The sequence below is a fragment of the Sabethes cyaneus genome, chromosome 2 (assembly GCF_943734655.1).
Source record: "Sabethes cyaneus chromosome 2, idSabCyanKW18_F2, whole genome shotgun sequence".
Taxonomy (NCBI): Eukaryota; Metazoa; Arthropoda; class Insecta; order Diptera; family Culicidae; genus Sabethes; species Sabethes cyaneus.
This window is the reverse complement of record NC_071354.1, coordinates 224197014-224222422: the sequence shown is the minus strand read 5'-3', so window position 1 is coordinate 224222422 and position 25409 is coordinate 224197014. Positions and strand designations below refer to the sequence as shown.

Genomic DNA, 25409 nt, shown 5'->3' with positions numbered 1-25409 from the left:
ATAACAAAGAGCAGGGCAGCCAGTTCACATAAGTTCCAGCATATTTAGGGTAACCAGTTGTTCAATTTAAAAACCAACCCCGTTAGTTTGCATGAGGAATCGTTCAAACGAACGGGGGTCGTCCACTGTATACTGCTCATTCTCAACATACTGCTTTTACAGATGAAATAAACTCAGCATTGCCAACCTGAAAACAACAATTCGAGCGCTCACTTGCGTTCAAGTTCGGGTTGTTCCTTACATTCATTTATTCTCGAGAATAGTGAGTGAAATCAAATGTGAATCATTCATTCATTTTTTATTGTCAATAAACGGCAATTTAAATTACAATAAACGAAAACATTGCTCCGAAGTTTTCATTAATTCCCTTCAGTTTTGGTTAATTTTAAAAACCAGACCTTTTAAAAAACTAAACTTCGCGAACTAAAATATCAGTCAAGAGCAAGAAAATCTACTGACAGGTTGGTCGAGCAACCATTCAGCACTGCAATTCATGAAGGAAAAGTTTTACAGAGTAGAAAACTGAGAAAGAGTAATACTGTCAGCAATTCAGTAGTCATGTCCATGGGTTGACCGATGAAGGAATATTTATATTCACCGCCATGCAGGGCTGTCAGTTCTTTCAAGCACTGGTACTGTTTTTCCTCCTTTTCTGTCACATTTAGTCCCGTTCGTCTCCCGTTGTAATTTTTTTCTTTTTCTGTCCCGTTTTACTTATTTTTCTGTTCTCGTTTGTCCATTTTCCTGTTCCCATATTTTCGATTTTTCTTCTCCACCTTTTCTATTCCATTTTTTCTTCTTTTTTGACCCGTTTTTATCCTTTACTGACCAGTTTCATCCAGTACTTATTTGTTCTCGTTTTCCCCATTTTCTTTACTGATTTCTTTTTTTTTCTCTCACTGTTTTTCTTTTCTCTGGAGCTATTTTTTCTGTACAGCCTCCTCTTTTTAGCCTCGTTTCCCTTCTTTTTCTGTCCCGTTTTCTTCTATCCACCAATTTTCACCTTCTATGTCTCGTTTCCCTCTCATTCTGTCATGTTTTTTCTTTTGGTTTCTCTATTGTCATGCCAGTTTTCATTCTGACAGAACATAATTTTTCGACTTTTCTATGGAGTTTTCCGCGTTTTATTAGACTTCGTGCATAAATTACGTAACGGTCATAGGGGAGGGGATGAGATCGAGCTTGCGTTACTTTTTGTTACGTAGGGGGAGGGGGAGTCTGAAGAAGAGTTACAAAACAAATTTATCGGAATTATTTTTTGCTAAATAAATCTGAGCAGGTGAGTCCAACATGCAATAAGGAGTGATGCCTTGCTGCTTAAACTGGCAAACTCTCCGCGATTCTACTTGATCAAACCCATTCTGATCAAAATGTCTGTTCTGAACTCAGACCTGAACTGTGTTAAATCATACAGTTTGATCAGGGGTCACATTGCGATTCTCGTTTCGAGTAATTTGGTTCGTTTCGACCACGTTAAATGAATGGGCGAAACGAACCAAAATCACTCGAAACGAGAATCGCAATGTCACCCCAGAATTCTGAATTGACTTCTGATCTGAGTGGTTTTGATAGGAATACCTATATGTATAATCGGTTCGTTTCTTGGGTTTGTAAGAATAAAAAAATTAAACGGATTGTGCGATTCAATGGCAGGGGGGGAGGTTCAGTTGACGTTACGTAATTTAAAGGGGGGATATGCCAAGAGTTACTTTTTGTTACAAAGGGGAGGGAGGGGGTAAAAAAACTATAATTTTTGCGTTACGTAATTTGTGTACCACGCCTTATTGGACATAAAATGGCAATGGTACCGCAAGTTTTATTTTATGTCCAATTACATAAATGTCAAAATTAATTTACAGTTCAACTTCCAGTTTAATTTGCAGCAAAGCTTGTGGTCCAAAATAAGTCTAATTTCATGTTTAAGTGCATGCCAATTTAAAGTGCGTAATGAGCCTGTAACTGCTTGCATTAGAACATTTTCGACAGTGGAAGAACTATTCGATTTCGGACAACCATCGCATAAATTTGTACAAAGACTACGTAACAGAAACTTTTAATTACCAATTAGTATTCATGTAGACACTGTCAGATGAATTTAACAGATAAATAAATAACTAAATAAATAAATAAATAAAGTCCTATTTTAGTTAAAATTTAAAGTTTAATTTTAAGTCTAATTTCTTTCCAATTTCCAATAAGTCCTACTTCCCGACCAATGTCATCTCACATTTTAAGTCCTATTTTATATCCAGATTCAAATTCAGAGTTCAGACTTTAAGTTATAATTAAAGCCCAACTTCCAACTCAATTTAAAGTAAAACTTCTAAAATTAGGTTCAATTTTATACCAATTTCAAGTTCAATTTTAGGTATAATATTGATACTAAAGTTTAATTTTTAATCCGATTCCAATTACCATTTTAACCACAAATTGAGTCCAATATAAAGACCAACTTCAAGTCAAATTTTGACGTAGGACTACGTCTTTCAATAGATAGTATAGAGGGTAATTCCAAAAAATCGAAAAATGCGAGCGTCACGAGCGCTAATATCTTAGCGGTTTTTCGATCGATTTTGAACATTTTTGCACCAATCTATCGGAAAATCTTCTAAGAAACCTATTGATTTCAAAGTATGCACTGTTGAAAAATTGGAAATAATGAAGCATTGTCCAACTGGAAATCCTCACTTCGTGATTGGTTGCAAAAATACGCCATCATAGTTTTAACGTATTTTTATAATAATAAAGGTGACAAAATCCCCCCGTCCTAACAGGTCGAAGTTTCTTTGCGACGATTGAACCTAGACCATTCTAATATCTGTGGTTGGGAAGTACGCCAGAAAGAGTGACAAAGTACCCTCGTCCCAACAAAATTCTTTACGAACGCGATTAAACCTAGTCCAATTTGAAATCTGTACTTGGGAACTACGCCAGAGTGCCAAACCATGTTGTCGTTTGAACATTGAACCTAGTCTAATTTGATGTCCTGAAAGTAAACAATATTGAGGGGCTCTGTAGCCGCAAGGTTACCGAGTCTGCTTTGGCAAGCGAATGGTCGTTGGTTCGAATCTTAGTAGAATCAGGCCATTCGATGTTCAAAGTGACTTTAGCATGGGTTTATTCTCAGGCCCCTCATTTACCTTTCCTTAATGCTGAATTCTATGTTATCCCGATAAGGCCTATTGACAGTGCAAATTGAGACCCTTATAGTTAAATGCACTGGTGTGCTGTGCCAGGGATGGCTATAATTTGGGACAGCGCTATCATGTGGAACAAGGTGGGTAAAGTAGAGAAAGCATTGAAAGACAGGTAAAACCCAATTACACACAAGCACGCATGAAATTCAATAAGCATATCGCTCAATCAAGAAGAAATGCAGTGCAGGTCATACAGCAAACACCCTGGCGATATCACAATAGATCTAACGATACTGGTCGCAGTGATGAGTCCATACAAAAAAAAAACAATTTTGATAAAGTATAAAACCACCCCTAACTTTCAACCGAGATTATCTTTAAACATTGAATTTAATGCAAATTGATGTCCTGAACTGTTGTCTTACACGGAAACAGGGCTGAAGGAATATTTGTGCATGTGACGTAACGCAGTAATTTTCAAAGCGAGGAAAATCAGCGACTCTTTTATCCAAGAATAGTTTTGAACAGGGCTGTCCTGCACTCAGTGCACTATTTTGATTTTTTAGCTGTAACACCTCAGTAAAACAAAATTCGAAAATGTTATGTATGAGGCATTTATAGAGTCAATTATTATCCTTAAGATTGTTGAGCTAAGTATTGCTCTATCTTATGTACTATGGTTGCATCCAGAGTGCTCTCTGCGCACCACCCAGTGTGAAGTGAGAGTGCGACGGTACATACCTGGATATCAATTCGAATTTGGTGTTCAATTTAACGTCCAATTTATAGTTTGATTTCAAGAAGAGACGTACACGAATCTGTCGCTTAACCCATTATGACCCGGGTATACCTAAATTTGGACCAAATGAAGTGAAACTCTGTAATCTATTATATTATGGCTCAAAAGTGTCGGGAAACGCAAAATCGTCATTTGGAATGCTTTCAAGGCCAAAATATCGCAGGTTAAATATTTTATAGGCTCAGTTTCAAACCAACAAATTTCAAAGTTTTTTACAGATTTCTTATCGAATTTTGTGATGGACTTTACATATAAATACTAATTTACATGTCAGGTAATGTTTCGTCACTAAATGTAGACTTTTTCATGCGTTTTAGAGACAAAAATTTTTTCGCCATTTTTTCAACTTTTTTTCCACCATTTGTCATAACTTTGCACTGTTGAAAATACAGATGAAATGACAAAAACTGACAAATTATATCACACACACATCAGATTGATGTCTTATCTCTCTTGTAGTGATATATTAACAATGCTAACTGTTGAAATTCAGCAGTAAACAGGTTTTGAAGACGAGGTATGATATATCATACGCTGGGTCATAATGGGTTAATCGGATCTTATCGTATAGAAATACCTACAAAAGTGAATCGTTTAAAATTATTCCTCAGTGCGTATATCACCTCCAATAAGGTACGAATAACCTAATTTTGCGCATCTAATACGATTTTGTCGGATACATATCGATACGTGATTCTCATTTGTAATCGAGTTATTAGCGTTCAAAACCTGACCACTTTTAGTGATGTTCGTTTTTAGATTTTTCGGAATGACACTACGTTTGGGTAAGACGTAGTCCTGCGTCAAAAGAATTACATAATTACAGCTAACATTCGACGGTGTTATGTACAATGAAACTAGAAGCCATCTTCTGAAACGAATTTACAATTCCTCTCATTCCCATTTATATCACAGGCTTTAAAGCCTGTGTTCCGAACAAATAAGGTGCACAAATTTATTTACCAAAAAATAAATTATTTACCTCAATTAATTTCCAATTACGGAACAATTAGGCAATACGCATGTTTAAACAAAACCTGCAAAAATCACCAGATCATAGACGGTAAAAATGTCAATTGAACTTTACCGAACAACGCACCAGCCAGTCTGCTGGATGAATTTAAGTCCAAATTTTAATTAAATTTCCAGAGCTGATAGTAGTTACATCAAGTGCATTGTGTGTTGTTGCCCATGTATACGAACTCTTCTGGTTGCCAATTTCAACCAGACAGTTCAACCAATTTCATTTCATTTTACTCCACGCAAGCAAAAGTTTCCGTTTCATTCCGAACGACCGAGTTCACCATTTGTGTTTATGTTATTATTGTATCGGACCAGCTCACTTTATCGATAGCACAATTCACAAGTTCGCTCCCGATCTCGTTCCCGCTTCCCGCGATCCCTTGCCCCATCGCGAATAAATCAATTGTGTGCACTTCTTTAGAATCTAAAGCTCCACCACGGCGGGGACCCCTTGATGTAGTGGTGCACCGGCAGAAACAGTAGTTTTCCGCCGAGTTTATGTGTGCCGCCGTCTAAAAATAGCCCACCTCGAAATGACGAGTAAATATGTGCGATTCGTCGATTCCTCCTTCTATATGGGCAACGGTTTCTCTACATATAGCATAGAGCATAGAGCATAGAGGTAGGCAGGTACTTCGAGCCTGCTATCATGCCTCGATTCAGTCGACTTCGTGTGATTGGGCGAAAAATTGGTAGCAGATAATCAATAATGCCGCCTCGTACGATGACCTTCTTCTTCCGGCCGAACAGGTGTCTCGGACGAAAATTGTAATTGAAGCTTCAACCGGACTAACCAGCCGGATATGACACCGCCGCTGCTGGCGGCGCTGCTGCCTAGTGCGGTTTCGAATTATTCACGCATAATCAACGCCTTCTCGTCAGCCAGGCAGGATACGATCCCGCATCCGGGGCTGACGAGGTTGCCGGTTGTGGGCAGGCAAACACACAACAACTACTTATCGTCTCCACTTTGCATCAAACAACCCATCATCAATCTCCGTTGGTTGCAAGGATGGACGGAAGTGAAAATTACTCCTGCGAACGGCTGGCTGCGACTGCTGACCGGGTGTGGTGATCGGCCGTCGTCCGTCCTCCATCGAAAGACTCTTTCCGCATCCTTGCGGAAGTGTTGGAACGGAACGGTTCGGCATTCGTCCCAACCAAGCCAGCTGAACCCCGACCGGGGCGCGCACGTAAGTGTGTCTGATGGATTTAACCAACGGATGATTACACTTCGATGTCGCGACACCGTCTGTCATTATTGCCACCTCGGAGACGATACCAAAGGATGATGATGACGGTGATGAAGATGATGATGTTATAGTAGTCATGTCGCGACTATGAGAAAAGGTTGAGCAATCCTAGTAGTCTGGTGCACACTGCATCACGCGCTGACACTGATCTGACGAATGTAGACGTAGCTATCATCGCCGGTTACATCAAAACGTAGCTTTCGCTGCTCATCCTGCTCCTCGCACAGGAGACGCGTCAAAGCGGAGCGGAGAAAAACGAAACACACGAGATAGCCTCGGATGCAGTGAAGTTGATGATGGAAAATGAAATTTTCTTTTCATCAGTCACAGAAGATGAGAGGATTTCGACGCTCACTCGGTTCGTTCGGTCGGTCGGTCGGTGTTGCTTCCTCGGGTTCTAGACTGGAATTAATTCCGTTGGAATGGGGAAAAGTAAATATTGCAACGGAATTGGAATCCTGGTGGCTGGCCTCCCTCTTGCTGGTTTGCTGGTTGGTAAATTCCTCGCTTAAATCAGATTGCCACTCGGCGTGGAAAAAAATTCAAAAAGCATGTTGATATTATGTTGTGATTTTATTTTTCCACCTGATTGAGTGTATCGATTTGGCTCGAATGGCTTTACCGGGTTGAATTGACTCATTTCTGCTTTAAATTGTTGGTCTGTGATTGAGCCCATTCATTCACTGACAGATCCAAAGGCTGCGGCGGAAATGTAAAAACATCTCACCCAAAAGTAAACACGGCACGTTGATGAGAAACTATGCATGTCCTCGCTTGTTCTGAAAGCTCGACCCTGAGGTGAACATCAAAAAGTCAAGAAGCATGGTGGGATGACACCGTGGGAGACCACTGCCAGCGCCACCCTTCGTTACTGCGCTGCGGGCTGCTACTAGCACGGTTACTGGTAAAGTGGTCTACAAGACGAGCAACGAGCAAGCAAACCGGCAAGGGAAAAATGGCCGGTGTCTGTAAGCCGGCGGAGTTTAACTGCCACCGAGTTGAGCCCTTTTGTAAGGGTTTTAATTTGCGCTTCCACATACAATTCCCGGCGTGGAAACATGTGTATACTTTGTAGCGACCAGCTTGTGCTACCAGTGGGTTGGTGGCGACGATCACTGGAGTGTCCAGATTCAAATAGAAGGGGGGTGCAATATGCCAAACTCTTGTAACGCGTATTATTTTGTATCATTTTTGTATTTTTTTTTTGTGTTTTCTTTTGAATTATTTTCTTATTTTTATTATTTTACATTTTTATTTTCTTATTATTTTACACATTTTTGATTACCTTAGAAACATTTTTAAATTTGTATATTTTTGTATAATGTTTATATTAGTTATCTTCTATCTTATATATATATATATATATATATATATATATAAAAGTGAGCGTGAGTTTGTTTATATGTTTGTATGTTTCACCATAACTCTAGAACGCCTTGACCGATCTCCATCAAACTTGGCACAAATATTCCTTGATATAAGGGAATCAGCACGGGGGGGGGGTTGATAAGAGGGGGGAGGCCATAACTTCCGAAATGCCTGGACGGTTCTTCACCAAAGTTGGCATACATGTTCCTTGACATAAGGAAATCAGAACTAAAAGGGTTGACAAAGGGGGGATGGGCTTCATAACAGGGGGGAGGCCCTAACTCCGAAACGCCTGGATGGTTCTTCGTCAAACTTGGCACGCATGTTCCTTGACATAAGGGAATCAAAATTGAAGGGATTGGCAACACGGAGGTGGGGGGTTCATAACAGGATCGTAACAGGGAGGGGGGTAAAAGGGTGAGGCCCAAACTACGAAACGCCTGGACGCTTCTTCATAAAACTTGGCACATATTTTCCTTGACATAAAGGAATCAGAATTGAATGGGTTGACAAAAGGGGGGGAGGGGGGTTCATAAAAGGGGGAGCAGCGGGGTTCATAAAAGGGGGAGGTCCTAACTCCGAAACGCCTGGATGGTTCATCAAACTTGGCATACTTGACATAAGGGAATCAACACTGGGAGGTTGCCTAAAGAGAGGGCCCTACCAAGGGGCTAAGTAAAAGGGGATGCGTTTCTCTTGCATTTAAACCGATTGCAGTTGTGCAAATAACTTTGAGAAACTTTGAGTAAAAAAGACCTTTGTTTTGTTTCTATTATAGTGACTTTCATAGAGCAAACCAATGCCTAATTAGCTACGTGACAGAAGAGGGAGCTGACTGGAAAAGAATCGACAAGTAGGGGGACAAAGAACGTGAGTATGAATGTATGTTTCGCCAAAACTCCGGGACTTCTTGACTGTTCTTTATTAAACGTCGTTTATCAAACACGTGTATTTTGGCATAAACGTATCAGCGCAGGGGGGTTGACAAAAGAGGGAGATGGTCTCTTACAATGGGAAAGAAAGGTTCAAATGGGTAAAGAAGTGTGTTTCTCTCGCAATTGGAACGATAGCAGTTATACAAGTTGCTGGATTTCTGAAAGGGGGGATAGGGTGGCCATTAACAAAGAGAAGGTTCAAAAACGGCTTTTTGTCGATTTATAGGGAAGAAGTCAGATTTACAAGTGGCTCGGGGACAACATGAGGGAAACTGACAAAGAGAATAGACACATTAAAATGAAAAAAGGGTTTGGTTTTTTGCTCTATGAGAATTTTCGTTACAATAACAGTGACTGAGAGGCAAAGGGGCCCCGAGTAAGATCGGGTAATCAACTAGTAAATATGTAATATTAATATTTTTTGTCTATTTTGTGTCAATTTTTTGTCTGTTTATGTGTTCAACTGGTTTCTTTTTGTAGCTCTTCTCATTTAATTTTTTTAAATTCTTTTTAAATCCTTCATTAATGCGTTCTTTCAATTAGTTTTCGAATCATTTTGTATAATTTTTGTACCTTTTTTGTGTCACTTTTTTATTCATTATTTTGATGCCATTTTTGAAAAGCAGTTGTAGGGGAAAGTCCAGTATGGCCGTACAGGCCTTTATGTCCGGACACTAGCGATGTCTCAAAAATAAGGAATGATAAAATTATTTGAAAAGAATAGGAAAATAGTACCAGTAAAGTACTTTCTTTAATTATTTAATTATTCTTTCCAAATATTTTTATCATTTTTTTGTTTTTGAGAAACCGTCAGTGTCCATGCATAGAGGCCTGTTCGGCCATACAGGACTTCCCCCTACCTTTTATATCATTTTTGTGTAATGACAGCGTGACTTGTAAGTAATATTTTTATTTGTGTCATTTTGAAGTGATTTTTACATCATCTGCGACTCGTTTTTTAACCTTTCCTTTCTACTTGCTGTCTGTATCAGTTTTGTGTTATTTCTGTGCCATTTTGACATCACTTTTTGTCTTTCTACTATATGTATTACTTTGGTATTACTTCTGTAATATATATTATTTATATTCACGTGTGCTCATATATGACATTTTTAAGTTATTGTCGTATCTTTTTGCATCATTTCTGTGCCTTTTGGACCGTTTGGTATTACTTTTGTATCACATACTTTTTTATATCGGTTTTGTTTTCTGTTGATATAAAACATTTTTGGCAGTTTTTATAATTTTTGTGACATTTTTATATAATGTTTATAACAAATTTCGATCGATTTAATGTAAGCTTGCACTATTTTTGTATATATTTGGTATCATATTTGTAACTCAGTATTTCATTTTTCTTTTATTCATTTTGTTGTATATTTATTGTTCATATTTTTCTCATTTTTGTCAATTTTGAGTTATTTCTGTATTATTTTTGGTTATTTTTATATTATTTTGAAAATATTTTTAAATTTGTATCATTTTTGTATTGCTTTCGCACGTCATTGTATCACTATTTACCTATTTACCTTTCTTATTGTTTTTCTAAAATTTGATGCATTATTTTTAAGTGTGTATTATTTCTGGTGTTTAAAATCATTTTTTGTATCCTTTTGCGTCATTTTGTTATTTTTTAATTCTATTATTTCATTGTTGTGTTATTCCTGTATTATTTTTCCTATCAATTTGGGCCATTTTACGGTAATTTATGTATTGTTTCTAAACCATTTATAGATTATTTTTGTATTATATTTAAGCATATTATGTCATTTTCATATTAGTTTTGTTTCTGTTCATGGCGCTTTTCTATTTTTTTTTTTGATCGAAAATGACCGATATATCATTTTTGCACCATTTTTGAGTCATTTTTGTATCATTTGGGTAACATACATCATTTTAATACTCTGTCTGTGTCATTTTTGTTATAATTTTTTATATCACTTATTTTAAATAAGGCGAAACTTCAAATGGTATACACTCAAGTTAGTTTTTACGCGAAGAATGTGTTACGCGCAAAATAAAACGTATAAATTTTACAATTCACGTAAAAAACACCGTTAATTTACCTAAAAACTGCGTCAATTCTATAATTCGCATAAAACAACCGCATGTAATCCAAAACTATGAGCAGAAATAGACGCGTAGAGTATAGAGTTTTTGGGGCTCTTTTTCTGTCCGATTATTTAGCTTTTTGGTTTTATTTTTCTATCAATTTTTGTATCATTGTGGTATCATTATTTTTATCAGTTTTATATTTCCGTGTCATTTTCTAGTACGATATTGTGCCACTTTGTGCTTTTTTGCGTTTTTATAAGGCCATTACAAATATTTAAAAAAGTTTTTGTCTCTTCGGTGTTGGGCCACTAAAGGGGGGAGGCGAAAAAAAAACAAAGAGAATTTTTTAATCGAGCAAAAAAATATGGATTTTAGGCATTTTTACTTAAAGTTTAAACATGGAAACCAAATCTATTCTTGCTTTTAATAAATACGTTGTTATTTTTAATGCGAAAATCTACGAACAAAAAGACAAAAACGAAAGAAAATTTTTTTGGCCGAGTTTCGGAAATTCCACTGTTTGAACTTCCATTTCTATTTCGTGATAGAAGCGTTAACTCAACTCGTACACTCATTTTTCGAGTTTTTTAAGCTGTAGAGCCGACAGACAATTGATTTTATAAAATAAATTCAACTCATATCCTACAAATTATTTTTTTACCCCCCGATTTTCAAGTCAATTTCCAAGGGGGGGGGGGTTTGACAATAACTTGGAAAATGATTTGCAATGGCTCAATTTTTTTAAATTTTTTTTCAATATTATGTTGTTTTTGTACAATATCTCTTTTAAATCATTTTTGCATAATTTTGATCCCATTTTTGTAACTTTTGTCTCTTTTTGTCACTTTTGTCTCATGACTGCATAACTTGTGGCCATGCAAGGAACATGGGCGTAATAGAATTCGCAGGTTAAATAAGATTACACATTTCTTTTCAAAGCGACTTACTATCGACCACAACAGTTTTCAACTTTAAATGCGTGCATATTAAAACATTTAATTTAGACGATGCTACTACGTCTCGGACAGAACAGTATTAGGCAGGCGTTACGCGTACTCTATTTTGGACTTTTACGGCAAAATCAAACGGAAAATGTCCAAAATAGAGGAGGCTGACGCTTGTCTAAAATACATAAATCACCCTATCGCTCTAAAATCTAAATCCATATTTGCTCGATGATGGTGGATTAAAGAATAGTAAATTTAGGAATGCCCGGGACAATTGGAAAATTTGGCTGAAGTTTTATGGAAATCTTGTGACTACGAATTTTTTAAATATTAAAAAAACTGACATTTAATGAAGCATGGGTCTCATTCGCAATCCATTTCGAGAAAATGGACCAGGTACCGTAGGGCGCTTCATCCTGGCTACGCCAGTGACGGCAACTAAAATATGGAGTAATGGGCCGTCTCTCGGTTTCGTTCGTCGTTTTTTAATAGCAACTACAGCTATGTAAAGTTAACTTTCCCGTAGCGTCGCGGTGCTATATTGGCTCATGCCGCATTCAGAATGCTCTTGCGAGTGTTCTGGTCCGCGTCTTGCACCGAAAAATGCAACCAAATATCACCCCAATGACGACGACGACGACTACGGCGACGTGTCGCACAGAACGTGGTCTCATAGATTGCAACTCGCATGCTGGTTCTGCATGCTTCGTTTTAAACCTGGTCATGTTTCTCCCGTACTCCCACTTTGTGTGCTTTACGACAAGATGGAAAATTTATCATTTACATTTATGTCAGATACGTTCATTCAATGGTTCCATTTAAGCGCATTTTGTACTGACACCATTACCGCAAATCGTCAGCGAACCAAGCATACTAAAAAATTTTACTTTTTTTTTTCAAGTACTGAATCACAAAACCAAATTTTCGGTACTATCATTCAAGTCTCATTTGAATTTTTAGAGTGTCGAAAGTCATTATTTTCCTGGAGAGCATATCTTGTTGTAACGAAATTGTCCTGCAAGGCAGAAAAGGAACCGACGCATCGACGCATACTGTTTCCGGTGGAAGACTTTGGCTTTCCGGAAAATCATCAACCACACAACGTACGTGTGAGTGTAATCATCACCATAAGGAAGGACGCTTCCCGATGAAAGCCACAACCGGTGAAGAAAACCAGAACTGATGCGTCTCGACTGTTTGACATTAATGGTGATTATTATTATGTTTCGAGATAAAGAGTGAAAAATAGTCATCCGCTGGATGTTCTTTGTTTGTGCGGTGGTAAGGTGGTCGGAAGCCCTTCCTTTCACCGTCATCAACGTTGCTGAATTCATAATGCGCTACAAAAGCTCAGCTCGCACACACACACACACACACACGGAACGTGTTGAGCATTTCGAAAAAGCAATCCCGCTGATTAAAACGTAGTCAAATAGTATTATCAACCGAACCGCACATCCCAATTAATCATCGAAAGGGACTGGTTGGCTCGAGCAGAAACAGGCTGTTCAGCTTACAATACAACAGGTGCGTGCCGCTGCTGTTCTCAAACATTGTCGATCCGATGGCGGCTGCAAAATCACTGTGAAAATATTTGATAATAAATTTACTGGCAAACAACCGTGGATGGAGAGTGTGAGAGAGACAGAGAAGGAGCATGCGTCACTCCATAGTAGGTACCGACGGGAACTGCAGAAGCAGTACGTGTCCGGAAATTTGTACCGATGGTGTACGCATGCATTCAACCGGAAGCTGTTTCCCTCCTGTCTGCCTGACAGCAGTGGACACCTGAACCATTTGATTCGAAATCATCCTACAAATGAGTCAATCCTTGGCACAACACGGCACGGCCGTCGGAAATGATGGGTTCCTGATTTATTGTTTACCATGTTTAGTAGCCAAACGTGCGTGGGCGTGACACTGCCGGTACGTGTCCCTTGCTAAAACTACTATTTTATCGTCGCGGGATCAGTCACTGCCAGCGACGTCGTTTTGGGGGCCGCGAATATGTTGAGCGTTCAGCCGAAAGCTTGTTATAATTGGTTCTAGTTGGACTATTGACGATACGATTAAACATGAAGCAGATCACACGTGGCTTAATGTAGGCAGTACGACATGGTGCACAAACAGGAGACTAGCATTTAAACTGGATGGCAAAAATAATAGATTTCCGTAAAAATATATGCAAAGTGTGTAAATGTCGAAGCATGCTAAATTGTAACTTTACAGTAAAGCTGAAAGTTTAATCGAAAGAGCAATTCTCCTTCATGCCTTGTCCCACTCTGTTTGGATGCTAAAAGTACCTTTGTTTCATTACTATCTTCCATCGTCCTCTTCGTTGATTTTAAAATACTATCGTTATAAAAAATAATGTATTTTTCGATATTTACATGTCACTTTTGAATAATTTTTGAATCATATTCATGTTGTAATATGGTACAAATGTTTCGAATGTTTAGGTGCTGGTGCTAATCTGGCAATACAACAAACTACGAACAAAATGAAGGTGCGTCAAATGACCCGGATATGATCTACTATTTCGCCCATTGCTCTTCAAGTGTAGGGATACTCCTAGGGATACTATTTAAAGCTTTAATTTCATTAGTTTCTTCTACCATTTCCTTCGTCCAATGTAAAGGTTATCGTTATGAATAGTGATATTTATCATTTTTGAGTTCTTACCGTTAATATTTATATCGTTTTACATTTTTCATTTGGTTTGTTTCATTAGTTTTGTATTATTTCCTGCATTATTTTGTGTTATTTTTGTATAATTTTTAAACCATTTTTTCCTGTATAACTTTTGTATCATTCTTGAACACTTGATAAATCATTTCTGTCTCATCTTTGGAGTGGAGCAATTCTGCCAAAGTTTCGTACGGGATGCAGTGCCTATATAATCAGGATTTACTTTATTCAACAATAAACGAACCGACACATTTCATTTGTCTAAGGTCGAACCGGACCATTCAAGTCTATGCCATACAGAATCATTTTATTTACCAATGGTCGTACCCATCCATTTCATTCATCTATGGTTGTACCGAACCACATACTGATGCTGGGATAAGCTATATTTTGTATCAGGGGTATTCAATCCCAACAATGGAATCAGACTTATGTCATTTTTCTAAAATTATTTGTGTCATTGTGCGTCATATTTCATTCTTGTGCAATGATTGTACTTATTCCTGTATCTTTTGCATTTATTTTTGACGTAGGACTACGTTATTCAGCAAGGTAGGAGTTAATTCCAAAAAATTGAAAAATGCGAGCGTCACGAAAATTGATAGGTTTTAGCTTCCGAGTGGTTTTCCGATCGATTTTCAACAATTTTGCACCAATCGATCGGAAAATCTTTTAAACATCAACCCCAACAAAGAAACCTATCGATTTCAAAGTACGGATAGTTGAAAAATTGAAAATGATAAAGCATTGTCCAGCTGAAAATCCTTCGTGATTGGTCGCAAAAGACGCCATTATAGTTTTAACGTATTTTTAGAAAAAAAGTGACAAAACCTCTCCGTCCCAATAGGTCGAAGTTTCTTTGCGACGATTGAACCTAGACCAATCTGATATCTGTGCTTGCGAAGTACGCCAAAAAGAGTGACAAAGTCCCTTCGTCCCAACAAAATTCTTTACGAACGCGATTAAACCTAGTACAATTTGAAATCTGTGCTTGGGAAGCACGCCAGAGTGCAAAATCACCCCTCTTCTTCAACCGATGTTGTCGTTTGAACATTGAACCTAGTCTAATTTGATGTCCTAAAAGTAAACAATTTTGTTAAAGTATAAAACCAACCGTTTCTTTCAACCGAGTTTGTCTTTATACATTGAATGTAATCCAAATTGATGTCCTGAAAGTGGAACGACATAGAAAAGACATGGTGTTTCTTGTAGAAGTTTTTTTTCAGCTTTCCGATAGTGGTCTTAAAATGAAAATCGGTTGGGCTCATGGTGAAAACGGCAATTTTTTGATAAAATCCAATATTGAAAGCCCTGCTTTTCTTCTGTACAGAACTGAGCCATTTGTTAGTTGTTTCATGGCAAATTTATGAAATATCGCAGGATATAGATATCAAGGTTTGCTCAAAATTCAACTTGTTTTGAACCTGTTAGGCCCCTTGGCGAACGAGGGGTCCACTATTCCGAGGTACTAAAAGTGTAGTTTTTAGTTTTTAACCATTTTCAATCAATTAAGCGCTAAAGTTCCAATATTTGAACACCACGTGTCAGTAGTGGCCCCGTTTCAGCGAGAATTACTCAGAAATAGAAGATCTTGTATCATTTATTGTTATTTTTAAGCTATTTTTATCATTTGTTGGTCATTTTAATTTCCTTTCTTTGTCAACTTTTTATTGTCCCCAAGGTCCTTCATGTAACTTGTTGATTTCTTTAGTGCGCTGTTCTTGTATTACGTCTTTAATCATTTTGTGTCATTTTTGTTTTGGAGTTTTGGAATCACTTTTCCAGTTATTTTTAAGGTATTTTGCCGTTTATACTTATGGAACGGGGCCTCTACTGACCATGGGGACACTTGAATGATTGAAGTCAGACAGCTAGACAGTTTTCGAACAAATTGATTTTTATTGTTTGTTAAGAGTGGATGGAAGCATAATACTTTCTAATGAAGTAATTTTTTTATGGCAGACCTCTGTGATTAAAAACGGTTGATGCAAATGTGGCGAAACAGGTTGTTTTCTGATAAATCGAATATGGTATATTTTTCACTTCATTTGAAAACGTTATAGGGTACGGGAGGGTATTCCCATCACGCTACTAATTTCGGCATACATTATCTTTTTTGGCTACACTTTCCTAAATAAAAACTTTGCTGCTATATAACAATACTGAAACGAATGTAGCACTCACAGGCTTTAATGTGTTATAACTATTTTCATAAAAATGTAAGTAATTTGCTAAATTTTATTCAATAAACATCAAAACCACTGTTTTGCCACTATCACTTAACCAGGCTGAAAAAAACCAGCAGCAATCGCTTACGCATATCCGCTCTTGATGGTTTGGAAAACACACAATTATGATCACGTTTACTTATTCTAGAAACTAAACAGCTGTGAATATGCTATCACAGAACAATTCTACTTCTTTTTATCACGGAAGAACACAAAAATTCCCCTCTGATATGTAAATATAAATCAATTTTCGTTCACTAGCCGTTAGCAGCATTTTGTTTTTAATTCCAGCGTATGGTGCGTTACTTGCACTACTACCAATATATGTGCTGACATATCTGGTATTTGAGTGACAACTGGCGCTAGTGCATATGATCGATTCAGTGATACACTAGCGCCAGCAGCAAGCTGTTGTCACTGCAAAACTAATTATCTTCAATGAGCCCGGAATGTAGGCAATAGCGAGGAGTTATTTTTCGGTTTCTCTTTTCTTGTCCCTTTTGATCTGTTTTTGAAAAGCATTTAATTGCTGTGCTAGCTATTTCGGCCTGTCGGATTTAAAAAACACAGACACCACTATACAAAATGAGCTCAATTTAGCCGCAGCGACTTCATCATTTCTCGCGACTATAACTCAAATTCAGTAGCGTTTTATTAAGACCAAAATACACGCCGATATTCAGTAAATATTATTCTATCAACTGGTATAAAAATCTTGTCTCGAATAAATATAGTTTCAACGGGGTTCCTGAATATTGTTCAGGCTACCGCTTAATGGGCTGGAAATACCCACCCGTACCCTACTTCCTTTTTACGAATAAAATCTACAGAGACAGCCTAGAAGAGTCAGACCCAGAGAATTATGGCGGCGGGTCAATGATACTAATGATACAGAAATAGCTGCGTCAGGTGTCCCTGATGGTGCTGTTGATATGGACATTTTTGATATCACTCCCGACATGGTCATTCCTGGTGCAAAGAAATTGAAGAGCTCCTGCTCACCTGGACCCGATGGTGCTACGACCATTATTTTCTGTCGCTGCGCTACTGCTGTTTTCGTGCCTCTAGGTCAAATTTTCACCAAATCGTTTGAGCAACGGAAGTTTCCTACGCTGTGGAAACAGTCCCATATATTTCCCGTATTTAAAAAAGGAGATGTAAGGAACTACAGAGGCATTACCAGTCTTTCTGCTGGATCAAAGCTCTTTGAAATCATCGTAACGGGTATAATTCTGAACAGCACCAAAAACTATATGTCAGTCGACTGCATGGTTTTATGCCAGGTCGTTCTGTAGCGACGAACTTGATGGTTTTCACTAGTACCTGCATCTCACGGATAGAAGCTGGAAGCTGGAAATTGGCGCTGTGTACACAGATATTAAGGCCGCTTTCGACACAGTAGATCATCGAATACTCTTGCACAAGCTCTTTAAACTCGGTGTATCTGATAGATTGACTTCATGGTTGAGCTCATATCTAACAGACCGTACTTTACGTGTCAAGCTGGATACCAAAGTTTCACGTGCTTTCAGTAATACTTGTGGTGTTCCGCAAAGCAGTAACCTGGGACTTTTGCTATTCGCCTTGTACTTTAACGACATTGCTATTCTGCTTGATTCCGGATGCACACTGCTATATGCCGACGATCTAGAGATCTACCTCGTTATGAAATCTATCACTGATTGCTACCGATTGAGAGCGCTGTTATACACCTTTGCTGATTGGTGTAATAGAAACAAGCTCACAATAAGCATTGCCAAATTTGTGGTTATAACATTCCACCGATGTAATACTCCCATCTCATTTGATTACCGGATAAACGGAACTATTCTCGGACGCGTCGATCAAATCAGCGATCTTGGAGTTCTGTTGGATAACAAGCTCATGTTCAACCATCATCTCTAGAGCTTCGCCGCAACTTAGGTTCATCACAAAAAAAAATTTCTCGAGACTTCACCCATTGCTTGAAGACATTGTACGGCGCGTTGGTACGGCCAATACTTGAGAATGCCTGTGTCATCTGGAATCCTCAATACCTGTGTTGGAAAGCCAGAATAGAACGTGTTTAACGAAGATTTGTTCGTATCGCCCTGAGACATCTACCCTGTCGTCTACCTCACAATCTTCCCCGCTACGTAGACCGATGCCAGCTTTTGGATTTGGAGACATTACAGAGTCGTCGAAGGATTCAGCAAGCAACTTTTGTGGCCAAGATGCTTAACAATGAAATAGATGCCCCGGCTCTGCTGTCCCGTATTGATATTCGTGCTTCACGTAGACAGCTTCGCTCATCGATTTTACTGACAACCAGATTCCATCGGACTATGTACGGGTTTTATGAACCACTGACGTCATGCATCCGCACCTTCACGCTGGTCGAAGAATTATTTGACTTTGGAGGCGTTTCTTCACGCGCCTTTAGTAGAAGGCTGCAAGGTTTAGGATGCTGCAATAGTTTTGTTCTAGATTTAAGTTTCATATTCATGTAGATAATATAAAAATTTTCAGATGAATCAACCAAAATACAAATACAAACAATTGTACAACGCCAATGGCGTCACTACAATTCCCGGTGGGTAGTGGCGACGCAAGAAGACAAAATAGCTAGTTATTAGAGTACAGGAAAACTGCGGTGCTCGTGTAAAGATCCTATTGACTCAACAGTGTCACCGCCCAGTCGAGATTCGAACCTACGATGACTGGCTTGTTAGGCCAGCATCGTACCCCGGAGCTAACTTGGCGGGCAAATTTTAGTGAAATAAACGTATAATTATTCATAAAAAATTATGAGACCAAGCAGATCTAAAAAAAAATTATGTCTACATGTAAAGTAATACAAAAATTAAGGCAATTCTTATTTTGATTGCCAGTTATAATCGAATCTACTTCTTCTCTCACTGGTCAAACTGGTATTTCTGAAATACTCTAAATATTCCTTGATAACTAAGTGCACAGGTGCGGCAATATCATTTCACAAGTTTAATAAACTTGAAGTTTAATACTTGAAGGAAGTTAAAGTTGTAAATTACAAGTAATCACCATTTAGAAGAAAATCCAGATATAAATTAAGTTAAGAAATAAAAGTATCCTAGAATAGCATAACAAGATTCAAGTCGTAAATCAAATTAAAATACATCAAATTCATGGGGTATCCCAATAATAAACATTGGGAAATTTTCACACAAAAAATATTCATTACCATAAGCTTCTCTTAGTTGAAAGCACCCATCCCATCCGCAACTTTCTTGATCCTTTCAATGAACCTTTCCCCAAGTTGGGTCCACACCACCGCACCGGGTGAAAGCCACCAGACCAGGATTGAACTTACCTGGACTTGTCTGCCAACTGAGTCCTCCGATGAACATTTTTCTAAGAAAAAAGAGAAAGCAGAAGAGAAAAAGAAAATCGATTAAAATATACACTGTCATCCTGAGCAAATCTGTGCTGGAAGGAGAAGCTTCCAAGAGACCGTCTCGGCGTCAACCCCCTGCAGGTCTCGAATTAGTCTCGTTTCAGTCTCTAAAGTCCCGAGTCCCGAGTCCGGTTGTGCAGTCGGTCTAATTACGCGTGTTGCCGGTTGTGTCATTCATGAATATGTATCACCCTCTATATTGCAGCAGCCGGTGATACTGCATAGTACTAGTAGGTAGGTACGTAGATAGGTACTGGCTTTTCTTTTCAATAAAAATTCATTAAAAAACTGGACAAACTGAGAGGCTGTGTTTGTCCGCGTGTGTATGAAAGCGAGAAAAAGTCTGCTCCTCCAGCCAGTCATCTACTAGTAGCGAGCGACACCCGCTTTAATGTATTCCAAACAGTGAGCGAAGTAAACACAGCTGTCTCCTAAATCCTTTGGCGGAAGCGAAGCGACGCAACGCATGGTCAGTGTTGTCAAAATGCTACCGGTCTAATGCTGGTGCTTTCAGCAGTCAGAACAGTCAAAATGGCAACACTGCCACCCTTCTGAATGATGTAGAACCGGGAGTCACAGGAGCAGTAGGTAGCAGCACAAAAGTACCAGGTTTCTTTTTACCCCACTTTTTTTGCTCGGACCAGTTTGTGACTGACTCCCGCAGGAAGTGACACTGCGTCCTGCTCCGGAGAGACACTCCGGCGTGCATGGGCTGGGCATGGTTTGTCTACAATTTCATTTATGAATTATAAACGATCATGTTATGTATCGCTGAAACGTGTGCACGATACAAATGATGAGACGTTGTCCTGGTCCTGGTCCTGGTCCTGGCCGGACCGAAGCGCGCGTTTTGTTCTCTGCGATACACGTCACACCACGGTGTGCAGTGCGGCGGGGTGTGGTGTTTCGGGTGGGTCACGGAAGGATTTGTCGTGGCTCGGCCAAGAGTGACGACGAGTGCCGTCATCAACACGGTCGAAACGCTAAACGAGACACCGCTGCTGATACCCGACCTGCCGAGAGCGGTAGCGTCCGGCGGTAGTTGTAGTAGCTTCCAGCAGGACTTTTGCTGCTGGTGGAAAGTCTACGTGAGGGTGAGAAATGAGCAAGTTTTTACGGCTCAACACTCCAACCGGCGACGCGACGACCGGTACCGGCACGGAATAGTTCAGTTCGTGAGTGTGATAAGCGAGGTTAAGCAGGAGCAGAATTATTTTCATTGCCCTCCCGCGTGACGTTGCGATGCAGCAGCTTTGGGCTTTATTTTCGGACTGCCGGGAAAACGGAGTTTGTACCTAATTTGTATTGTAGGCAAACTTTGTTCTTTTGGCAAAGGTTAATGTGGATACATGCCTCCGTAGAAAATTGAGGTTATCATAGACCATAGTTTCATTCAACTTTTGTGTCTATATTTTCACAAAGTTATTATTCATTGGCTGACAACGATATTGACTTCAACAGACACTATCGAGCACATTCCAATAACCGAGAACATCTGCTGCAATGCGATACGATAAATCTCGGCTGCGCTCGGAGACTATTCTAGTGATAAATGACTAATTTATTTTGACATTTATGATTGTTCGAAGACAACCAAGCTAAATGGAGCACATTATAATGGTGCGGTTAAGATTGACTTTTCATATGTCGTGTCATCGGCAGTGGCAACCGACCGACCGACGTAGTCGTTCGACGTCAGGTTATGAAAAACATTCGAAACACATGTCATTTCCTCCGGCCGGCTGCTGCTGGTGGCAAAGCGCAGCTCAACATATGTGTGTGAAACGGTTCTGCCGTTGGCGTTGAGTTCACTTTTATTTCCTACTTGAGCAGTTGCTGAGCTGCATTTCATCGGACTTTGATGTCGGTATGATGTGGTAATTGGTAACAAGTTGTACTATCGCTTGACAAATTTTAACACATTTTTCGACCTTGTTGGGGCAACCGTACAAAGTTGCTCGGTTACAGTACATTGCCGCAACTGACAAATTAGTTCGAAAGTTTCCTCCACCAGCAACGGTTCGTTTGAAGCTCAATCATTTGTCAACGTGTGCGCCGGTTATGCTCCGTCGGTGTTTTCTAAAATAAAACTCAAAAATATTGCTCCATTCATCGTCTTCGAATAGCGACTATTTAGTGTAACAATGTTTCTTCGTCTTGATTTCCCATGCCACGTTCGAAAAAAAACGACAGCCAGGTTTAAAGAACGCTAAGCTGGAAAACTCTGAAAACGGAGAGCGCTAATTCGCTTGCTGAATGACAGTTTCGCTACGTACTAAAGTAGCACATTTTAGGTCCCACTCCTCCGGACCATTCATCTCGCTGTCAGAACGGAAAAGTCACTGAAATAGAACATATTCTAATGCAGCTTTAATAAGAATCCTATACACGACAACAAAGTGCAAAAAACATACCAACGAAATGTGCAGACATACCGAAACGAGGAGCTGCTGTCTGGCCTGACTTGTACCTTTGGCTTGACATATTTCCTCAATCCGCTTGAAAACGCGCCTCTCCACCACTATTTATCCCCCACCCTACCCGCTCACCAACCGTTCTTACTTTTGCCTCCTTTTTTTTCTTACCAGTTTCCCCACTTCCCAATGTCAACATTTTCACCGCCGCCAACGTCGTAGGATCCTTCAGTATTCAGTTCACCCGTCTGGTGCCTGTCGTTGCCCCCGAACCAATCCGTTTAAAGAGGCTTTCGGTAAATAGCGCGATACACTCCTCCATCAGGATTTCCCTCCCCACCCGATCGTTCGAAGTTGCAGTCTTTTCCCCGTTGGCATTCCTCGAATTCCACCTTCGTCAACAGCCAATGTACACACGGTGGTTGTGTCTGTGCTGCGAGCAGCAGCAGCACCGGCACATTTCCTTAGCTGTCGTACTGCTGACACTTTTTATGATGCACATTCGCCTTCCCGAAGCCCCCCTCAAACGAAAGCTGCATCCAGCCAAGCCGAAAAGACCAAAGAGAAAATTCGACGGCTCAACGCTTGACTGAGCCGAGCTGTCGAGCCGGCCTACCGGCCTACCGACCGGCCGACACGAGACGCGGAACGTAGGCAGAAGAAAAGCCGCTTGATGCTGACAATTTTAAAATATGTGCGCCTTCACCTTCACCAGAAGGAACCACACTTCGGATCCTTCTGGAAAAGAACCTTATGCAGCGCGGCGGAATCCATATCCACACGGTCGGTGGAGACAGAGTTTGTCACAAACCATTGAGCAGCCAGCCATTGCATTGCAGTGGCCATGGGCGATGCCAAACAAACGCGATGAGCTTTGCCCGCGGTGCGACGAAAAATACATTTGGGCCAATGAGCAAAATCAATAAAGTTGAAGCCTATTTTGGGGGCGACTAAAAGGTTTCGACACCGGTTTAACCGCGAGCCCTCAAAAGTATCGACTTTGCACTGTCGTCGCTTGAGGGCATGACTTGAAAGGACCTAGCTTAATTCACTTCATTGCAAGCATTACATTCAAAATTAGTTTTTTTATATGATTTTTTTGAACACGGTTTTTATGAGCAATATGTACAGCATCCGTCTACTTCCGTTGCAGCTTTCCTCTAATAAAAGCAAAAATGTGAACGATAGATTAATGTTCGATCTGACCTTTCATTTCTCACGTCAGGCGTTATCCGCTTTTAAGGTCAGCACTTCATTGTGTGCCAAGTTTTGGTGCTATGAGAAGAAATATCGATACCCTGTGCATTATGCTACTAGGAGTCCAAATTTGGTGTTCTATTTGCTGTGACTCGGACGCTCAGTTTGGTGCCTCTAGCGGAAGTTGGAGTAGAAAAAGCACTTTCTAGCGAGTGCTTCAATTAAGTAATTTTTTTCCTACTTATGCTGCTCGATAAATTTAAAGCCTTTGCCCATGTGTGGTGCGTCCAATATGATAAAACTGATAACACTAAGTTTACTTTTCCGCTTAATTCGGACGCCACAAGAGCTAGCTCCTTGAATTGGTTCCAATTCAAATGTCCAGACAGCAAAGGAAACGGGCTACAAACCGCTACATAAAGTAAAGATTGACAAAGGTTTATTATTAGCAGTATTATTTACGTTGTCTTGGAAATAAAACATTTCCAAACATTTAAGATTTAAGATTAAGATCATTTAACATTTAAGATAAAACATTTCAGATTTAAGCTTCCGCACTTGCAAAAGTTGTAAAAATCAGAGGGGTTGTGCACAAGACACGACCACATTGGTGACTTAGGACTACGTAAGTGTCTTTGTAGCGATAGTAGGATGTATCCATGTATGTAATAATACGATTCTTCATGTATACAAGCTACATACGTAACGTTTATCAAAGTAGTAACATTGTATACTTTCAATCCTCAACCGATTTTTGAGTTATATCCATGAATTGAATGAATCCATTTTATCAAAACGAAACCAAGTCACACTAAACCAAACAGTAAATAAATTTTTATGATCTGTTTCTACGTTGAATAGTGCTTTTCCTCTGGTAATCGGTAGACGGTACGCTTACAAAAGGTAAGCGGTAAGGCTTACAAAAGAACACTGATAACATTTACAACCTGCAGACGTTTTGGAAGTCGCAGAAAATTTCGCCCGTGACCAGAAAACTTATTTCCGTCATTTGTTGGACGTCCGCAATGGCGAAAAATGCAACTTTTCCCTCGTTGCCTGTGTTATTATGGTACTAACTGGGCAAGAAAATGTAATAAACTCTTCAATCGTTGAATGGCCCTTAAAAGGACCAATTGTTTGATTAGCATAACTCCAGCTTGCAATAAACTTGCACTAACGCACTTAACGTAATTCTCTGTTTGCTAAATTGGAATACCGATAACCGCAAACCAGGCCGGCTTGTTGCAACGGACCAACCGGAAAGCCTCAGCAGCTTTGCGATCGACGAAGCCGACGAAGGGATGATTCTGGTCGTTTTGTTGTCGCGAGCAATATGTTTCCTGCCAATTCCAGAAATTCAGCAACCAGATATTCCATCACGGCAGCGAAACGAGTGCTCCAGTTCCAATACACGCTCGCCATACTTTCCTTTCCTCAGCAGCCGATGAATACGACCGACCGGGAACTGCACACGTGCACGACTGCGTCACCGCTCGTTGGTGGTACATCTCAATAAGGAATTTTCAAGCCAATTAGCAATCAACGAGAAAGGGTAGGATTCTCTTGTGACTTTGTTATAATAGAATTAAATGGAACTTTCCATCAACTTTCTCGGTGCATCCTAAATTGTACCAAGACTTGTTCGACAATAATTGGAAATTATTCCAACCAATCAAAGCGACAATTTCTAGTACGACCGAGTTATTTTCAATTTTTCAATGACGCGCATTGAAAATCAATAGTTCTCTATATTTTCAATATTTTCCAAATCGATTTTCCGATCAATTGGTGTAAATATCTTGGAAATATATTGAAAATTGACTGAATTATAAGCCGAAGCGTGAAAACGCATTTCCACTTTGATGACGTCATTCCCAACAACCAATCACGAAGCGAGAATTCTGGTAAAACACAGGTTCATTATTTTCAATTTTTCAATCATTCAACATCAAG

General features: G+C 39.5%; 1 protein-coding gene across 3 annotated transcripts in view; it reads right to left on the bottom strand.

Moving 5' to 3' along the window:
- The window catches only part of LOC128738022 (RNA-binding protein Musashi homolog Rbp6), a 1503411-nt gene that overhangs the window by 1297615 nt on the left and 180387 nt on the right, over window positions 1-25409 (bottom strand). For all 3 annotated transcript variants that reach the window (XM_053832828.1, XM_053832829.1, XM_053832830.1), the window contains exon 2: window positions 19762-19802. In XM_053832828.1, coding sequence (XP_053688803.1) covers window positions 19762-19802 — 41 coding nt within the window. The remainder of the gene's footprint in view (window positions 1-19761; window positions 19803-25409) is intronic.